At 41.1% G+C, this 17,611-nt stretch overlaps 2 protein-coding genes across 3 annotated transcripts; one reads left to right on the top strand and one right to left on the bottom strand.

Moving 5' to 3' along the window:
* The first annotated feature begins 928 nt into the window (after positions 1 to 928).
* Positions 929 to 14,730, top strand: ankfy1 (ankyrin repeat and FYVE domain containing 1). The gene is made up of 25 exons (XM_073478984.1): positions 929 to 992; positions 2,942 to 3,149; positions 3,434 to 3,552; positions 4,121 to 4,256; positions 4,401 to 4,524; positions 5,404 to 5,553; positions 5,653 to 5,818; positions 6,008 to 6,212; positions 6,294 to 6,362; positions 6,622 to 6,824; positions 6,920 to 7,017; positions 7,823 to 8,024; positions 8,181 to 8,279; positions 8,389 to 8,542; positions 8,986 to 9,154; positions 9,561 to 9,679; positions 9,939 to 10,095; positions 10,231 to 10,431; positions 10,539 to 10,715; positions 10,823 to 10,970; positions 11,641 to 11,731; positions 11,935 to 12,059; positions 12,155 to 12,301; positions 12,402 to 12,492; positions 12,997 to 14,730. The coding sequence occupies exons 1-25, from the start codon at positions 983 to 985 to the stop codon at positions 13,127 to 13,129; spliced, it is 3,501 nt and encodes a 1,166-aa protein (XP_073335085.1). The 5' UTR covers positions 929 to 982; the 3' UTR covers positions 13,130 to 14,730.
* Positions 14,710 to 17,521, bottom strand: cyb5d2 (cytochrome b5 domain containing 2). Of its 2 annotated transcripts, XM_073478985.1 has the most exons (5): positions 17,189 to 17,521; positions 16,788 to 16,928; positions 15,163 to 15,349; positions 14,917 to 15,039; positions 14,710 to 14,824 (listed from the first exon to the last, which is right to left on the bottom strand). In XM_073478985.1, exons 1-5 carry the CDS (start codon positions 17,439 to 17,441, stop codon positions 14,758 to 14,760), a joined length of 771 nt encoding a protein of 256 aa, XP_073335086.1. In that variant the 5' UTR covers positions 17,442 to 17,521; the 3' UTR covers positions 14,710 to 14,757. The 2 variants fall into 2 exon arrangements, with proteins under 2 accessions (XP_073335086.1, XP_073335087.1); XM_073478986.1 differs by having other exon boundaries at positions 14,710 to 15,039.
* Positions 17,522 to 17,611: the final 90 nt, after the last annotated feature.

The following is a 17,611-nucleotide window of genomic DNA, read 5'->3' as shown; positions in this document are numbered from 1 at the left end:
ATCTCACTAAATGTATCTTAACGATTTTGGAGACAGTCCTCTTGAAAACAAGGTTTAAATAATTTCAGGTTTTTATCATCTGCAGCATCGTGTCATATTCTATTTCCCTTATCCTTAAAATTTTCAACCCTTTGTTTAGAGAATTAAGTGAGCAGGTAACTGACTTGATCAACGGGTTGCTGTCAAGCTTACACATAATGCATGTACAGTATAATCCATTTGATTTATTTCTAGGAAACAGAAATGCACTACAGTGCCATATGAGCCCCACCAGACCAGACATGACTACACCCAGCTGTTTGATTGTACAATAGCTTCTTTATACTCAAGAGGTCTTAATAGGATGTGTCTTGTCATAAATAGGTCAATCTTTGCATTAATTATTATTTTAGCATTATGGATACAGGGACTTGAATTGAATCCACTGTAATGTGCCCTACTGTACCCTGTACAGCGCTGTACCCTACTGTGGAACAAAGCCTGGCATAATGGTATGATTTTTTCATGTTAGAGGTAGGAGTTACCAGGAGCACCTGAAGGCAACGCAAGATTGACAAGCACTCACCAGTTTGAACAAATATAACACTTAAACGCTTTGGATCAGAAACTTCTCTCAGCTCTCCCAAGTGGAGACAGCCCCCCATTTTCTCACTCTCAATGTAATCACAAGAGCTTTTGTGTCTTCAAGGAGGACATGTTTTTCGAAGTAACAACAAAATCCTCAAGTTAACACATTTTACCCATTAGTATAGAAAATCATCAACTTGAGCGCCGATATTAACCTATTGTGAATCAAAGCACGTGTATAACATTAGCACATAATATAATTACTTCCATGTAAGAAGAATAGTAATGGTCATGTGATAAACTATCAATTAACGTGTTTTGAGTAACCACATGAACGCAGCACCACTGCCTACTATCTGCCCCTTCGTCATATCGCGATAGAGACCATCAGGCCACGGAGCTAACGCTGAGCAACATGGCGGAAGGTATGAGATTGGGGTTTTTGACTATTTGGTACACTCCCTGTTTTCCTCGTATGCTTGTCGGTCTGCTGAACTGAATCAACTAGTGCCTCGGCAGTTTAATAAACCGTGCGTTGTGTGTGCTTGAAAATAATAAGCACTGCGACACTTGTCTTGTCACACTCGGTTTGCCAGTGAGCAAGCTGTGTCGTTAGCTCTCGTTGATGGTGCTAGCTGAATTTTTATAGCTACGAGTTAGCCAAACCGGGCAAGATATGTTGGTGGGTTGGACTGCGTAGAACATTTTTTTGATTTAGGCTGACTACGGGTTTGCTTCGTACGAAAAAACCTTATGTTAACTTACAGAATTGGCATTTAATGTTGGTATTAATACTCGGCGTCAGCGTCATGAATCGCATGAAACTGTCTACATTATCTGTATTAGCTATGATTTCATTAACACTTAACGCTCTGTTAGCTGTCGCTGTTATGTCCCTGTAGGTATACCCTTGTAAAGCATAATTCGATGTCACTTCTGTTAAATGTAAGGTAAATACGGAGCAGGAGTCTTCACAGGACAGGGCAGGTGTGTCACTCCCTGGAAGGTGTCATCTGCACCACCTGGCAAGAGGTGCCAAGGGCACCACCTATATTTGGCCTAGACATAAGGCAATGTCTGCTGTGTGCTCCTCCTTAATAAGGGGAATCTACTTACCAACCTGAATCCAGAGAATAAACTCTCCAATCTGTGGTGTTAGGGTTGTATGTGGAGCTGCTTCACTGCTACTGAGCAGATATAATCTTTTTTTGACATGTTAAATGACTGTCTGAGTCCTCACTAACATTAAAACTAATTTATTTATTTTTTTAAAAGGCCTTTGCAGTGTTTCTATTCTGTTGTGAGTGGCATAGTTTGGTAGAACTTTCCTTGTGTTTTGTATTTACATATAATTAGTGCCTTGCATTGCTTTACAAAGTCTGAAAGAGACAAGATCATGTTCACAAGTCCTGACAGAATGCAGTACATCTCACACAAGGTTGTCTTATGATGCATTTTTTTCAATATTAAGGGTTTGTTGTATCAACCGTTGTCTTAGGACAGACTTTCCAAACCTACAGGTATATATTTGCAAATGCATTATAGATGCCTTCTAAATCCTCCAAAACAAAGATGGATTTTAGGATATTATAAGAGTTTGTGCAGCGGCTGGTCAGTTGGTCTTAAGCTGCTGCTCTGCCATATCGCCCTTCCTGCGTTGAGCTGATCAGGTGGTTTTCAGAGACACCCCCCTTCTGATCCTCATGACCAGTAGCTGAGCCAGTAACGGTTTACAACAGAGGACAGAGTAACGTGCTGTCTCAGCACTCTTTCCTCACTAAAACTTTACTGGTTTAAAGGAAGGAAGTGGGCCTCAGCGAATCTCTTGGCTGAGACATGAATCAGTGTTGTAACATGAAGACCTGTAGAAAGTGTTTTTCACTTTAAGGAAGAGGGAAAGTGTTGTCGAAACAAAAATATTGTCTTTAGATTCTGCCGTATTCTGTTTTTAAGAATTGGAAATTTGCGTCTTGTATGCCTTAGACACAAACTGCTAATAATGTTTTTCTGTGCAGCTTTGGTGACACTGGGAAGTGCTTTTAAGAAGAAATAGGGCAGTATTATGAAAAGCAGTAATTGGTCAAGTCACATTTCTAAAACCCTTGGGTGCAAATCAATTTCACCACCTTCATATAATGCCACATCATCACTGACATAAGAATAACCTTTAAACTATACTTGTAAAAAAACAAGAAAACAAACATAAGTCACAGCTCCTTTATATTAAAACCATAATATTTGGACCGAAGGGGAAAGATGCCTCAAAGGGTCCAGTTCTAACCTGTGTTCAGAAATCAGTCTTCCTCACCTACTTTGTGTATCTCTGCATCTTGTTTTGTCCTCTGTCTGTCTCCTTCACCTTGATGTGTGACAGAGGAGGTGGCCAAGCTGCAGAAGCACCTGGCCCTGCTCAGGCAGGAGTATGTGAAGATGCAGCAGAAGCTGGCCGACACAGAAAGGCGCTGTGCCGTGCTCGCTGCCCAGACCTCCGGCCAGGGTTCCCCCAGCCCCACGGCTGCAAACACCTTCATTAGCCGTCTGCTGGACATCGTGGCCGACCTCTATCAGCAAGAACAGTACAGGTGAGGAACATGGGATCCAACTGCGTTATTATTCATTTATGTGTCTGCTCTGGTGTGTGATACAACCCGCTTATGCTGCTTCATTGTTGCAGTTAATGGGCGGTTGTCATAACATCATAAAAGCAAGTCATGTTTTGAGTACTGTTGAGTGTTCTGGTCAACATATTGAGAGACTTCTAAAAGTGCAGTAGCAAATTTTCACTTTGTTAGTTTAAACATTATTGAAGATGTAAAATATTTGTAAAAAATACTTGGTTTCTAAGATGAATGTGTTGGTTTTGCAGTGATCTGAAAGTGAAAGTTGCAGGAGAGAATCTCAGTGCCCATAAGTTTGTGTTGGCTGCTCGCAGTGATGTCTGGAGTCTGGCCAACCTGGCCACCACCTCTGAACTGGATCTAACTGGTGAGCAACCCTGATGTGATGGCACTGTGTTAAAGGAGCAACTTAAAGCTAGGGCTGGACAGTAAATACATATTATCGAAATTGCAATGGGCTCAAATGCATATCCAAAACATAGAAGCTGCCGATTTTTAATGAAAGTAAAATGCGTGTCAAAACAGCATTATAATGAAGTGCTCATAATTAAAATCCAGTTGTTATCTGCTTACCACTCTGTCAGTCAACATGCTTATGGGTTAATAGATGTTGGCTGGATATATTTATTTTGGATTGGACTGTGCAGACTGTCAAAGTCCACTGTTGGACACAGCTTTGCTCTGGGTAGGTTTGAGCCCTCATGCCTATTTTTTCAGTAAGCAAACCAATTCATATAAATGTGATCAAATAACTGCCAAGAAATGTGAAAGTTCCTCTAAACAAATGTTTTTGTAGATGGCATTGCAGGTTTTCAAAATAAAGGGAAAAAATGATATTTTCATTTTCATTATTTGTCCAAAATTGTTGTTATCATTTTAGAATTACAGCAGGTTCGTAATTGATCACACTGTGTACATATTCGACTTAATTACAGATTGCAAACCAGACGTTGCCATGGCAATGTTGCGCTGGGCATATACTGATGAGTTGGAGCTCAGCGAGGATGATGCCTTTCTTATTGACTTGATGAAGCTGGCCAACCGCTTCCAGCTTCAGCTACTCAGAGAAAGGTCAGCACAATTCTGACTTTGCTTTCCAGGCCACAATTAAACTTCAGTTGTTGTCAGTGGCAGCGTTAATGTTGAATGCTATTTTATAGAGCAACATATGTGGTTTAACGGCCCAAAAATCCATCTGTTTCTCTGCCGGGACAGATGTGAAAAAGGCGTGATGTCTTCGGTGAATGTCAGGAATTGCATTCGCTTTTACCAAACAGCTGAGGAGCTGAATGCCACCACCCTGATGAACTACTGTGGGGAAATCATCGCCAGTCACTGGGTGAGTACATTCAGACAGACAGTGTTTGGATGCTGCCAAAAAGGCAACTTCGGGGGCATTCTTGTGTGCATGTGTTGTATGATTTTTTTTTTTTAGTCATGTACTGTGAGACCTCTCGGCACTACAAATGATGCAATAGTCATCAGTCCTGAGGCATCAAAATCTGCCTTTTTTCAGAATAGGCTTTCTGTAAGCGAAATTAGGTGCCAGTCCACATTCAATTCATTGACACAAATTTCAATGTCCTGTACAAATGTGAGTAATTTCCGTCAAATATTATCTGTGTTTGTTGAGCTTAGAAACATTTCATCTTGTATCACCAAGCTCAAGTGTCGGTATTTGATGACCTGAGAATGAGTCTCAACAATAAAGTTAAATCCCTTTCCAGAATCGTTTACTCCACCTTTAATGAAATTTGAAATTGTGCTCAGAGGGAATTTTTTTCAGATGGACGTTATAGCTGCAGAGATTTAAATATGTCTGTCTTCAACAGATTTTCCTGGTTAAAAAAATGGGGTTTAATCCCCCCTTGTCACTCCTTTTTGACAGATCAGAGTTACAATGTCTCACCAGTGGTTATAGTCTCATCGTTTATGATACAATAAATCCAGCAAGGCTACAGCTCAGCAATTTCAGGGTTATTTTTATGACTTTTTGTGTAGAAAATGGCTGTTGACTGTTGCCTCAGTCTCCTTCATTTCATATTTTTATTGGCTCAAACTCCGGTAACTGCAAGGAATTCTCCTGCTTAAGATCCTGTTGACATTATTTTGAGGTTTCTATTTTTAGGAAATGGGTGACACTTCTTTTTCCATCCTGGGCCAGTTCTGATATTTAACACTGTCACTTTGTTGTGTTTCACTGATTGTCTTTTATTAGGATGATTTGAGGAAAGAAGATTTCAGCACCATGAGTGCCCAGCTCCTGTACAAGATGATCAAGTCTAAAACAGAGTATCCTCTCCACAAAGCCATCAAAGTTGAGCGAGAAGATGTGGTCTTTCTCTATCTCATCGAGATGGACTCGCAGGTCAGTCTTTATTAACCGCTCACTAACTGGGGCTTTTTCCCATTTTGTTGTAAACATGTTTTATGTTTTGTTTCTGATGTTGTTATCTCTTGTTTTCAGCTACCTGGCAAGTTGAATGAACTGGACAACAACGGTGACCTGGCACTGGACCTGGCGCTCTCTCGTAAATTGGAAAGTATTGCTACCACCCTGGTCAACAACAAAGCTGATGTGGACATGGTGGACCAGAGTGGCTGGAGCCTCTTGCACAAGGCAATCCAAAGAGGTGTGGGGATGTCATTATAACACACTCTGTCATTATGCACTCTTTATCAAATTATTCAAACACTTTTTGTGAAATAAAATTCATATAAGGTTTTTTCTTGTACTTTAGATTAGAGCACTAGATGTTGAAGTTAATGCACGAGAGCAGATCTTTCTTCATGGCTTTTAATCTTCCTTCCGCTTCTCCCAGGTGATGAATTTGCCTCCATCTTCCTGATTCGCCACTCGGCTCAAGTGAACGCAGCCACAGTCGGGGCAGTGGAAACACCACTTCACCTGGTCTGTTCCTTCAGCCCCAAGAAACACTCTGCGGAAGTGATGAGCGGCATGGCACAAATTGCAGAGGCTCTGCTCAAGACCGGAGCCAACCCCAACATGCAGAACAGCAAGGGCAGGTAGGTCAAAGGGGGTCCTGGTTTATGAACTTAACTGGATTGCAGAGGTGGTGCTTCAGCTTTGTCTTTTGTTGTTTTTAGGACTCCACTGCATGAAGCTGTGGCATCAGGGAATGAGCCAGTGTTCAACCAGCTACTGCAGTGCAAACAGTAAGTTACACTCTGCCTTCAAATGGAATGATTGAGTCTGTTTCTGACATGGGAACTCTCACACACAACATGTATGTTTCCTTTTAATCCTTTTTGAAAAGTATATGCAGTGTATCAATATTTTGAAAACATTAATTATAAACTGTGTTATCTACATAAGCCTGTTTGAAAGCACCAATATTTAAGATTATGTGACTCTGGTCATCAACACTAAAGGTAATCCTGTGTGTAACCTGATATAATCTGTCCATCTTGTTAGACTTGACCTAGAACTCAAGGACCACGAGGGTAGCACAGCTCTGTGGCTGGCCCTGCAGTATATCACTGTGTCTTCAGACACTTCAGTAAATCCATTTGAAGATGATGCACCAGTAGTGAACGGCACCTCGTTCGACGAGAATAGCTTTGCAGCCCTGCTTATCCAGAGAGGAAGCAATCCTGATGCACCTGACACTACCACAGGTACTGTTTCATAACCTCACTTCAGTTCTTTCTTGAATGGAACGATGCATCCCCTTTAAACACATTTTAATCCCCCTGTGTTTTATCCCTTTTAGAAAACTGTCTCATGCAGAGAGCAGCTCGGGCAGGCAATGAGGCAGCTGCTCTTTTCCTCGCCACTCATGGAGCAAAGGTCAACCATGTCAACAAATGGGTGTGTATGACCATGAAGCCACATAACAGCTAAACAATGACATAATTTGGATAATCAGACCTGGTGTGAAAGTAGGTTAACAGTTTAAAATGTGTACCTTAATTACAATGTCCCTAAGCCAACCAGTTTAATGTTGCAGATGTCTGAACATACAGTCAGAATGAATCCTTTCCACATTTTTCCAACACAGATACAGTATTACATTTTATTCATTTACATTGTACTCCCGATGTCATTTAGGACAATTTACTGTGGAGAGCTCATCGGGATTCCCATGGGTCCTTGAAGTTTTTTTTTGTATTGTTATTTAGTTGACGTTAGTTTATTAGCTATGTTCAGCTGTCTGCATGTGTGTCTCCCACCATTTTTGCCATCACACAGCACAATTGAGTGTTCAAACGTTCAAGCTGTTCTCTTTTTAATTGTTGTCTGTGGGCTTCTCCGAAGCCTGCTGGTTCTCATAACAAGTCCCACTGTTGTTACTGTAATTAACCTTGATCCTTGCCTCAAACTATGTTGCGTTAGGTGCTTGAATTTGATGTTTAAGAGGATGAGGGAACTCTGTGTTATAGTTACTGTAATGCATCACAGGCACATGCATGATAATGCACCAGTGCACCAGCTCCATTCTATATATCAAGCAGTAGACAGCAGTCATTGATAATCTTTCTTTCTAGTCTTTTGTAATTTCAATATGCAAACCTTTTAAAAAAGTAACTTCATAACTCATCCTTAAACCATAAGATATATATGATTTTTATGTGTTAGTAATAAAAATATTAATAATGCCTTTACCATCCTTCAGGGTGAGAGCCCACTTCATACAGCATGTCGCTCTGGCCTGGCGAACCTGACAGCAGAACTGCTCCAGCAAGGGGCCAACCCCAACCTGCAGACCCAGAAGGCTCTGCCTGATGACACCATTGGTGTGGCTAACCAGACCCCTCTCCACATGGCTATTGCTCACAACCACCCAGATGTGGTCTCTGTCATCCTTGAGCAGAAAGGTCAGTATGAATTTTATACATTTTAATGTAACTTAACTACAAACGTAGCATGCAAATGTTAAGCGATTTCTGCTTTACCTCACTACATATTTAGAGAATGTCCTAAAACGTCCTGAAATGGATCCACTTATTTTTCCTTTGATGGCTCTGTTGCAGCCAATGCACTCCATGCCACCAACAACTTCCAGATCATTCCAGACTTCAGTCTCAAAGACTCTGTGGACCAGACAGTGTTGGGCTTGGCCCTCTGGACAGGTACACGGTTGATTCCGCATTATTCATATTATCTTTGGAATGCCTTGTTACAAAACTGCATTGTGATCTGTGTATGTGATGTCTAACATGTACAATCTGTCCCTGTCAGGTATGCACATCATAGCAGCTCAGCTGCTGGGCTCAGGTGCTTCTATCAATGACACTATGTCCAATGGACAAACCCTGCTTCACATGGCCATCCAAAGACAGGACAGCAAGAGTGCCCTGTTCCTGCTCGAGCATCAGGCAGACATCAATGTCAGGTAATGCCTGGTTTACACTGCAGTTTAAAGCACTTAAAATTGTTTTCAGCATTTCCTGCCTTTTATTAGTTAGATGAAAGTAGAGAGAAGAGAAGAAATGAGGTGAAGACGGATCAGGAACTACATGTGATGAAGGTCCCTGGCCTTAACCCCTCGGGCAACAGGGTGCCCCCTGTCTTCTGTTATTTTTTTGTTATTTGAACCAGATTCAGTGACACTTCATACATAATCTGCAGGAGTAGTGTATACAACCTAAGTGGTTATAGAGCAAAAAATGTATCTAAGATTATGTGGCAGGAAAATGGCATTTAATTGTACCATTAGCAGAGACAAATACATTTCCATCTGCCAGTATCCATTTAAGAGATTTAAGAGAGTTTTTAAATAGTTTTATAGTGTTTTGTGTCTTATGTCTATATCTTTTTTTTTATCTCAACTACCAGGACCCAGGAGGGACAAACGGCACTACAGTTGGCCATTAGTAACCAGCTGCCACTGGTTGTGGATGCCATTTGCACAAGAGGAGCTGATATGTCTGTGGTGAACGATAAAGGGGATCCTCCATTGTGGCTGGCTCTGGAGAACGGCCTGGAAGATATTGCCTCCACGTTGGTGAGAGAACTGCATACACAACCAATTTAGAGATGGTAGCAACATTTTAGTTCCTCATTGGTACCATGCTAGTTATTAACTGTTATGAAACCTAATTCAAGATAAAATGAAACCTAAGCAAGAAAAAGCCTCAGGGATAGATGCCTGTGCTGTCTTGTTGGAAACAAACCTCCACAATCTTGTTTCTCAGGCGGTGGGCAGGGATTGGTAACAAATAAAGTAAAAAACAAAACAACTATGAATTGCTGATGTTCTGAAAACAAATGGCTGCACTAAGGCTCATAAAGACCTGTATTCACACCTGTTATCCTGAATCTGCATTGAAAACTTATTATATAGTAGGTTGTGTATATATTGGGGTTATCTGTCTTGTACTGACCTTTGGAGCCCCGTTTGTCCCACATAGGTCCGCCATGGTTGTGATGCGACTTGTTGGAGCACAGGACCCTCTGGCTGCCAGCAGAACCTCCTGCACAGAGCTGTTGATGAGAATAATGAAGTCTCTGCTTGCTTCCTCATCCGCAGGTTGGCCAGTTTCCTTACCATTAGGTTAAGCCTAGCTGGGGATGCACATATTGGCCTAAACTGTGAATCTTTCGCATGTGGGCAAAACATTATGCTAAGAAAACATCACAGTTTTCATGTTTACCAATTACAATGATGGTAGAAATGAAAGTATACTCAAACTTAAACCATCAAACTGTCTGTTCTTAAGCTTGATGCCCTTGAGGTGGATGTAGCTAGCTGTCTTAATTTACTGTCTGCCTTGTGTGTATGCATGTAGTGGTTGTGACGTGAACAGCTGCAGACGGCCAGGTCCTAACGGGGAAGGAGACGAAGAAGCCCGAGATGGACAAACACCCCTCCACCTGGCGAGCAGCTGGGGATTGGAGGAGGTGGTGCAGTGCCTTCTAGAGTTTGGAGCTAATGTTAATGCACAGGTCAGTCCTGTCACATCAGTGGGCTGATTTCTGTCTGATACTTTTTTCCTGCCACTACAGAATACAGCTATGAGAGATAACTGGGTGAGCTGTAAACATCTTCTTTTTCTAATCCTGTCTGTCCATTTCTGTCAGGATGCAGAGGGCAGAGCTTCCATCCATGCTGCCATTAGCAGCCAGCACAATGTCATCATACAGCTCCTCATTTCCCATCCAGACATTCGTCTCAGCATTCGCGACCGTCAAGGGATGACCCCCTTCGCCTGTGCCATGACGCACAAGAACAATAAGGCAGCAGAGGCTATCCTCAAGAGGGAGCCAGGTGCTGCTGAACAGGTAGCGCTGACATAACTGCACCAATTTGTCTCACTGTTGACCCACTAAAGTATTGCACAGTTAGTGTGTCAATCTCTCCTCATCTCTGTTTCTCTGTTTCTGTCCAGGTGGACAACAAAGGCCGTAATTTTCTTCATGTGGCTGTGCAAAATTCAGACATTGAAAGTGTCCTGTTCCTAATCAGTGTCCAAGCCAATGTCAACTCCAGGGTTCAGGATGCAGCCAAACTCACCCCTCTCCACCTGGCTGTCCAGGCCGGATCTGAGATCATAGTCCGCAACCTGGTAGACACCTCAGATATTCCCTTCCTCTACTATTCATGCATATTTAAGTGTTATTGGCAGAGCAGTGCAGTTGATGCTGTTTTTATTTTGCATTTTTCTGCTTCCAGTTGCTTGCCGGAGCCAAAGTAAATGAGCTGACCAAACACAGGCAGACAGCACTACATTTGGCTGCCCAGCAGGACCTGGCCACTATTTGTTCTGTGTTGCTGGAGAATGGTGTAGACTTTGCTGCTGAGGATGAGAATGGCAATAATGGTACGTTACATTCTTTTATTGTAATGCTTTTGTTTATTTGTGATCTGAGATGCTTTTTATTAAACAAAAATCACCAAAACTGAAAAAATGTCCGATCTAAACAAAGATCAGATTAGCAATCATCTCAGAAGCCAGTCTATGTTTGAATCTCTCATTCATGCAGTTCTCAGTCCTTAGCCATCATAAAGTAGGTTGCCTTCTGAATCCACTTTTGTTCCAGACGACAGGTGTCATATTTTGGTGCAGTGACTCAACAAGGGACCTGTCGTATTGCTGTGTTTAACCTTGCCATGCAAATATCAGTAATTTGCACAACTGCCAGAGATAAATGCTGCTCTCTGTGGATATTGCATGTTAAGTTCGAAGCAAAGGTGTTCAGTAATCAGGTTTACTGACATCCAGATTGTTATTTAACTAGAATGTTCCTCAGCATAAAGGGTTAGTTCACTTTTTTCACACAAGATGGTATTAGTTTTTTTGTGGTAGAGATTACAATAGAGAGTTGTCACAATAGGACTGGTTTGCGTTCAGCTTTAAAAAGTCCAGTTGATGTTACTCTGCTCTCTGTTGTGCAGTTGATTATTCATCTTTCTCCCACCACCCCAGCGTAGCATAGTCCATGCGAATAACACTTAATTTCCTTTGTTTGTCCTTCCTGTTTTCTCCCCAGCTCTGCATCTGGCCGTGATGCAGGGCCGCCTTAACAATGTCAGAACCCTTCTCACAGAGTCCAACATTGATGCTGAGGCCTTCAATCTCAGGTGCACTCAGTCTCTTTTCACAGTCGGATGTTTGCTTGAGATCAATAAGATCAAACGTTTAGGTCATTGCAGCAGCAACATTTACACAATAGAAAGCAGAAACAGAATATTGATGATGTAGAAAGTGTCAGTTTTTTAAATGTAACTTCTGTAGACTGTCATGTTGACTTCTGTCTCTTTTTCATTGTATTATGTCTTCTTAGGGGTCAGTCACCAATGCATGTGCTAGGCCATTATGGGAAAGAGAACGCTGCTGCCATTTTTGAGTTGTTCTTAGAGTGTATGCCTGAATACCCTCTGGACAAACCAGATAATGAAGGGAACACAGGTACTGTAGCTGGCTTCATTATTATTGTTGCTAATTGTTATTAATACCAGCGGTATAGTTGTGAAAGACTGACTGTAACCTGTATTTTATTGCAGTTCTGCTCCTGGCCTATATGAAAGGAAATGCAAACCTGTGCCGTGCCATTGTGAGGGCTGGGGCTCGACTGGGCATCAATAATAATCAGGGCATCAACATTTTCAACTACCAAGTTGCAACCAAACAGTTGCTCTTCCGCCTTCTAGGTACACTTTATTATCTATCAGCCATTCAGCATATGCATTAAAATGACAGCTCCGCATTTTGTGATATACTCTAATACAATGTTTTCCTGTATTTGTTTAGATATGCTGTCCAAAGAGCCCCCTTGGTGTGATGGGTCCAACTGCTATGAATGTGTTGCCAAGTTTGGTGTTACAACAAGGAAACATCACTGGTTAGTAGTATGGCTTTTATTAGGGGTGTCACGATTCTCCAAATCTGTGATTAGTGTGATATAACTGCCATATTTAATAATAATTTACTTAAAAAATAATAATATTCCAGCAGTCATTTGAAAACAAACTGTTAAATACAACGACAAAAAGAAGGGTGACTAGATGGCAGAAGGCTGCTTTACAACAACAGCTTGAGTTTCCTCACTTGCAAAAACATACCAGGAATAGTGTGTACGTGTGTGTGTGTGCGTGTGTGTGTGTGTATCTGTGTATGTTTGAAGCAGCACACACGCTCCAAGTGTTGTTTTTTTCTTTGGACACATGCAAGTTGGCAAGGATGGAGAAAAGAATTACTGGGAGAATCATTGATCCTGCTTTTCATTTGGATAATTGCAATTGAATGAATTCATAACCTTTTTTTGTTAATTAATTTCACTTGTATTTTCATTTTGTGTTAAATTGTATGATTAATTCTGTGTCTCCTTCTTAACTGTTTATTCTAGCCGCCACTGTGGGCGCCTGTTGTGCCACAAGTGCTCTATAAAGGAGATACCCATCATCAAGTTTGACTTGAACAAGCCGGTGAGGGTGTGTGACATCTGCTTTGATGTACTAACTCTGGGTGGGGTATCGTAATGCAGTGGCCTGGATATCCTCCAACCTCTGACACTGGCCATGCCAGGCCCAACTTGGCACAGTTATTCAGGCACACCAGGAGAAGGGACATCAGTAGCAGGACATACTAACAAGAGATTCCCGGACAGTTATGGACCATCACTTTATACTATTCCAGTCTATGAAAAACTATTAATGTTCTAGAGGGACGTTTCAAATAGAAAGTGAAACATTGTCTCTTTGTTTCTGTTTTGATCAAAGTATCTTAAAGTGGATATATGCAGCTCTCCAGCTCTGTGATGGCTGGACTGAGTTTGTTAATCAATTTCCCAAGTTCAATGATGTTTGTAATGATTAGCTCTTATTATCACAGGCAGGTAGCTGCTGTCACTAGACATTTCAGTTCAATGATGGACATTTGAATGATCAAGTCACCTTTGGAGAGGGGTTCCCTGTTCTGTTGGGATATTTCACCATCAGCAGCCTTCATGCTATGTTACCTGCCCAAAGACAAAAATTCAATCCTACAACATGAATTTATGTGAGAGCTGAGGCTGCTATCAAGCAAGAACAAAGTAAAACTGTATAATGCCCCTTGATCACACAATCTACGAAGCCTGAACTATCAGCATGTGCTCTGTAGTCTTTCATCTTTCACTCTTCTGTTACCGCAATTCTATTTTGACTGGATCAAGTTGGACGGACAAGGAGGATTCAAAGGGAAAGTAACTCAACTCAAGTCATTTAAAAATAAAATGAGCATCATTTCCAAAAGAGATTGAATCTAGTTAGATTCAGAATTACATTGACATTGTATTACTGTTAAAGTGAAAGATGGCACAAGTGGACAAAGACAAAATCCTCATGAAATGGGACTTTTTCTCTACTACATAGTCTATCGTTTGTATGCATCAGCCAAATTAAATGGGATTCTAACTTTTTAACAAGGCATGTTTGGAAAATGTGACCTGGGAAAGCCTATTTTAAAACACGAGGAATATAAATGTGGTCCTCAAAATTAAATTCTCTCAACAATCCTCCGCCTCAGTTACAGAAACACCTATTATGCCTATGCATGTCATTTAATTTGTAGCCTTTACATGTCATTGTCATAATCATGAATCATTTTTCCAAAATCAGTCACCAAATGATTACATTCCATTTTTGATATGCCATGAGGTCCGCGTAGGAAGTTGTGACCATGGTCCCCACAATGTTGCCTCAAGTCAAGTCGTTGTCTTGACCCATCACATTTAACGCTTCTTGATTTCTAAGCCTAACAGGTGCACTTTATCAAGATCACATGGCATTTCAGATCATTGGGGAGAATGTGGAGCTAGAGGGGGATGGCCGAGTAGTGGGGCCTCTTTAAGTATTGTTAAATTGTACAGATAAATGTGTGATATTTTTGACCACTACAACTGTTTTGTACTTTAATGCAGTTTGTGCTTGTCATTGTGACAAACCTAAATCTTGCCTCTGTTAATCTTTTATGCACATTGTTTAATCTTTTATGCACATTATATTGTATCTGTATGCTCAGATATCTAGCCTGTCTCTTCCTGGTGTATCCTTTTAGAGAAAGGGAGGACAACTTTACATAAAGGTCATCAAAAACCAAAGCACTGAGTTTTCTTTATTCTTCCTTTTTAATTATGCATAAGTTGATCGCTGTGATTCACCGGCTGAAGTCTCTGTGTTTTCCTGAGTATTATGCTGTAAAAAAAAAAGTAGGCCATGAATAGGTCCATTCAGACTAGAACTCTCCAACAAAGCATGAGTCAGCATGTGGAGGGCAGCCATCATACTTCAGCAGGTTGGGGTCTTCCTCTGCTGCAGATGGATCTTCGACACAGATGCAACGAACACCACTGGAGCCTGGAGAGAAGAGCTTCCGTGGGACACCCGTCCAGCTTCTTTCCACTCCACCACTAGAGAGAGAAAAAAACATGTCAGTCCTGTAAATCCTTATTACAGGTATGCAGTACATCACCATTGCTTCATGTGGTTTTCAAGCATATTAATATTTGATTAAGCCAGAACTATTTCCATACCTCTTAGTGGAGCACCAGACTCTTCCTCCCCTATCAGCACTCCACTGTGAGTTGCAGGCTGGGAAGCGTAACGTCTCAGCTTCAGTCTGGGCCTTGATTTGCCGGCCCTCTGCCAGTGCTGCTTCTGCCTGTAGCAGGGCCTGTGTGGGCTGCCCAGTCTCGCTGTAGAACCGGCCTATTGCCAGACCTGAAATTCAATATAGGAGAGGCTGGTGTTTTACAGAAGATGATGATGGATGTCCATCAATAAGGACAAAAGAGTTGGAATACCAAATTACACATCAGTCATTAATTTTACTATTCAAAATACTACAGATACAGAGAAACTCACTTCACTGCCTCATACTGTATTTTCTAGAGTTGTCCAAGCATGGGAATTAGGGCTGCAACTTACGATGAATTTCGTTTTCTATTAATCTGTCAAATATTTTTCTGATTAATCCATGAATCCAAAATGACGTCCTCAAATGTTTTGTCCACAACCCAAAGATATTTACTTTACCGTCACAGAGGAGATTCATCAATTAATGTTTCCAGCTGTAATTGTAATAAAAGCTCAATGTTTAGTTTTTGAAGGACCCATTCATGGCTATTTATTTCTGGTCCCTACTGTAGTACTGTTGAGGAATCAGAAAATGATCTTAAATCGACGACTGGAAATTTTATGCAAAAAATGTCATAGAAGTAATTTTTTTCTTCAGTTAAAGTAGAAATCCAGTCGTCTAAAAATATTCCATCACAAGTAAAAGTCATGAATTCAAAATGTTACTTAAGTTAAAGTACAGAAGTATCTTCAGGAAAATGTACTTAAGGTATCAAAAGTACTCACTGTGCAGAATTGCTCATTTACAGGTCCTTATAGAAGATTATATTAGGGCTGCAACTAACGATTATTTTCATTGTCGATTAGTTGATTAACTGATTAGTTGTGCGGTCTATAAAAGGTCCGAATGTGGTAAAAAATGTTGAGTTTCCCAAAACTCAAGATGATGTCCTCAAATGTCTTGTTTTGTCCTCAACCCAAAAATATTTAGTTTACTGTCATAAAGGGGTAAAGAAACCAGAAAATATTCACAGTCAGGAAACTGAAATAAGAGTTCAGAGAGAAAGAGAGTTTATACTGTTTTCTTTAAATAACTCAAACTGAGTAATCAATTATTAAAATAGTTGGCAATGACTTTATAGGTGAAAACTAATCGATTAATCATTGCAGCACTATTATTCTCTTTTAATTACTAAATACAACGCTGGGTAGATTAATAGTATAGTTGTGCATCGTATCATATATGCATTTGTTATTTTTATGAAAAAAGTAACTGGTAAGAATCAAATATATACAAGGGAGTAAAAAGTACTATACCTCCATCTGAAAATAAGTGGAGTTGAAGTATAAAGTAGCATGAATTGGAAATACTCGAGTAAAGTCCAAGCATGTCCAAATTGCACTTTGCGCAGTACTAAAGTAAATATACTACATGTAAACAAATTAGTGTAATAAAGCTGAACTGAATCTGATTTTACAAGCTGCTTGAAAGGTCACCACTGACTGAAGATTGTTTAGGAAGAAATGCACCTGCTGTACCAAAAGATTAAAATGAAAGAGCCATGGGAGGATCATCACATACCTACAGCTTTATAGTCCCTCTGATAGAAGGCCAGCCAGTCATAGAGGGCCATCACCTGCAGTGGGGACAGACTGGACACATCATCTGACAGGCCACCTTCACTGAAGTCCCCTGTGATGAAGGCCAGAGAGGCATCTTTGCCTGAAATCAGAGACACACATACAAAGTACAGTACAGTAAATATGATACTAATGTACTACAGCTGTTTATGTGCTATTATTAGACTGGAATTCATGGTCCTGATTTAGGTTTGTTGAGGGGTTTAGGTTGTTAATGAGCATCAGACAATATGTACCCAGTGGCATACGATTAAACATTAAAAGATCCCTCTGTGCTTTATTACAGACTGTCAGGTGTAACATTAACGCAATGAGGGCGATGAAGGACAAGCAGGTAATCACCTGCCATAAAGTGATAAGCACCACCAGGTCCATAGTGCTTGTGTCCCTTGTGTACATCAAAAACTTGCCCCAGGATAGCCAGGTACAGGCCCTTGCTGCCTTCTTCCCCGTCGTACTGTGATAGTTCACGGGTGCTCAGGAGCCGCGCAGGGGGGCCCGGGGCCGGCTCATTTCTGAATTTAAAGGACCACTCGGGGGGAAGTAGAAACAACGCTGCCACTGATAAAAACGCGACAAATATATAGCTTAGCATCTTGCTACTTCAAGCGCTTTAACATGTGAACGTTCTACGCGACGGTACGTTACTTCTACCTGAAAAACAGCCCCAATAAGCACGGCCGTGTACGTTACATCCATGACAACAGCGCAGGTGCTTCCGTGAACGAGAACGCCACAGCGCGTGCGCGAACTCGCAACGTAACG

The sequence above is a fragment of the Pagrus major genome, chromosome 13 (genome assembly GCF_040436345.1).
Source record: "Pagrus major chromosome 13, Pma_NU_1.0".
NCBI classification, from domain to species: domain Eukaryota; kingdom Metazoa; phylum Chordata; class Actinopteri; order Spariformes; family Sparidae; genus Pagrus; species Pagrus major.
This window is presented reverse-complemented; position numbering and strand designations above follow the sequence as displayed.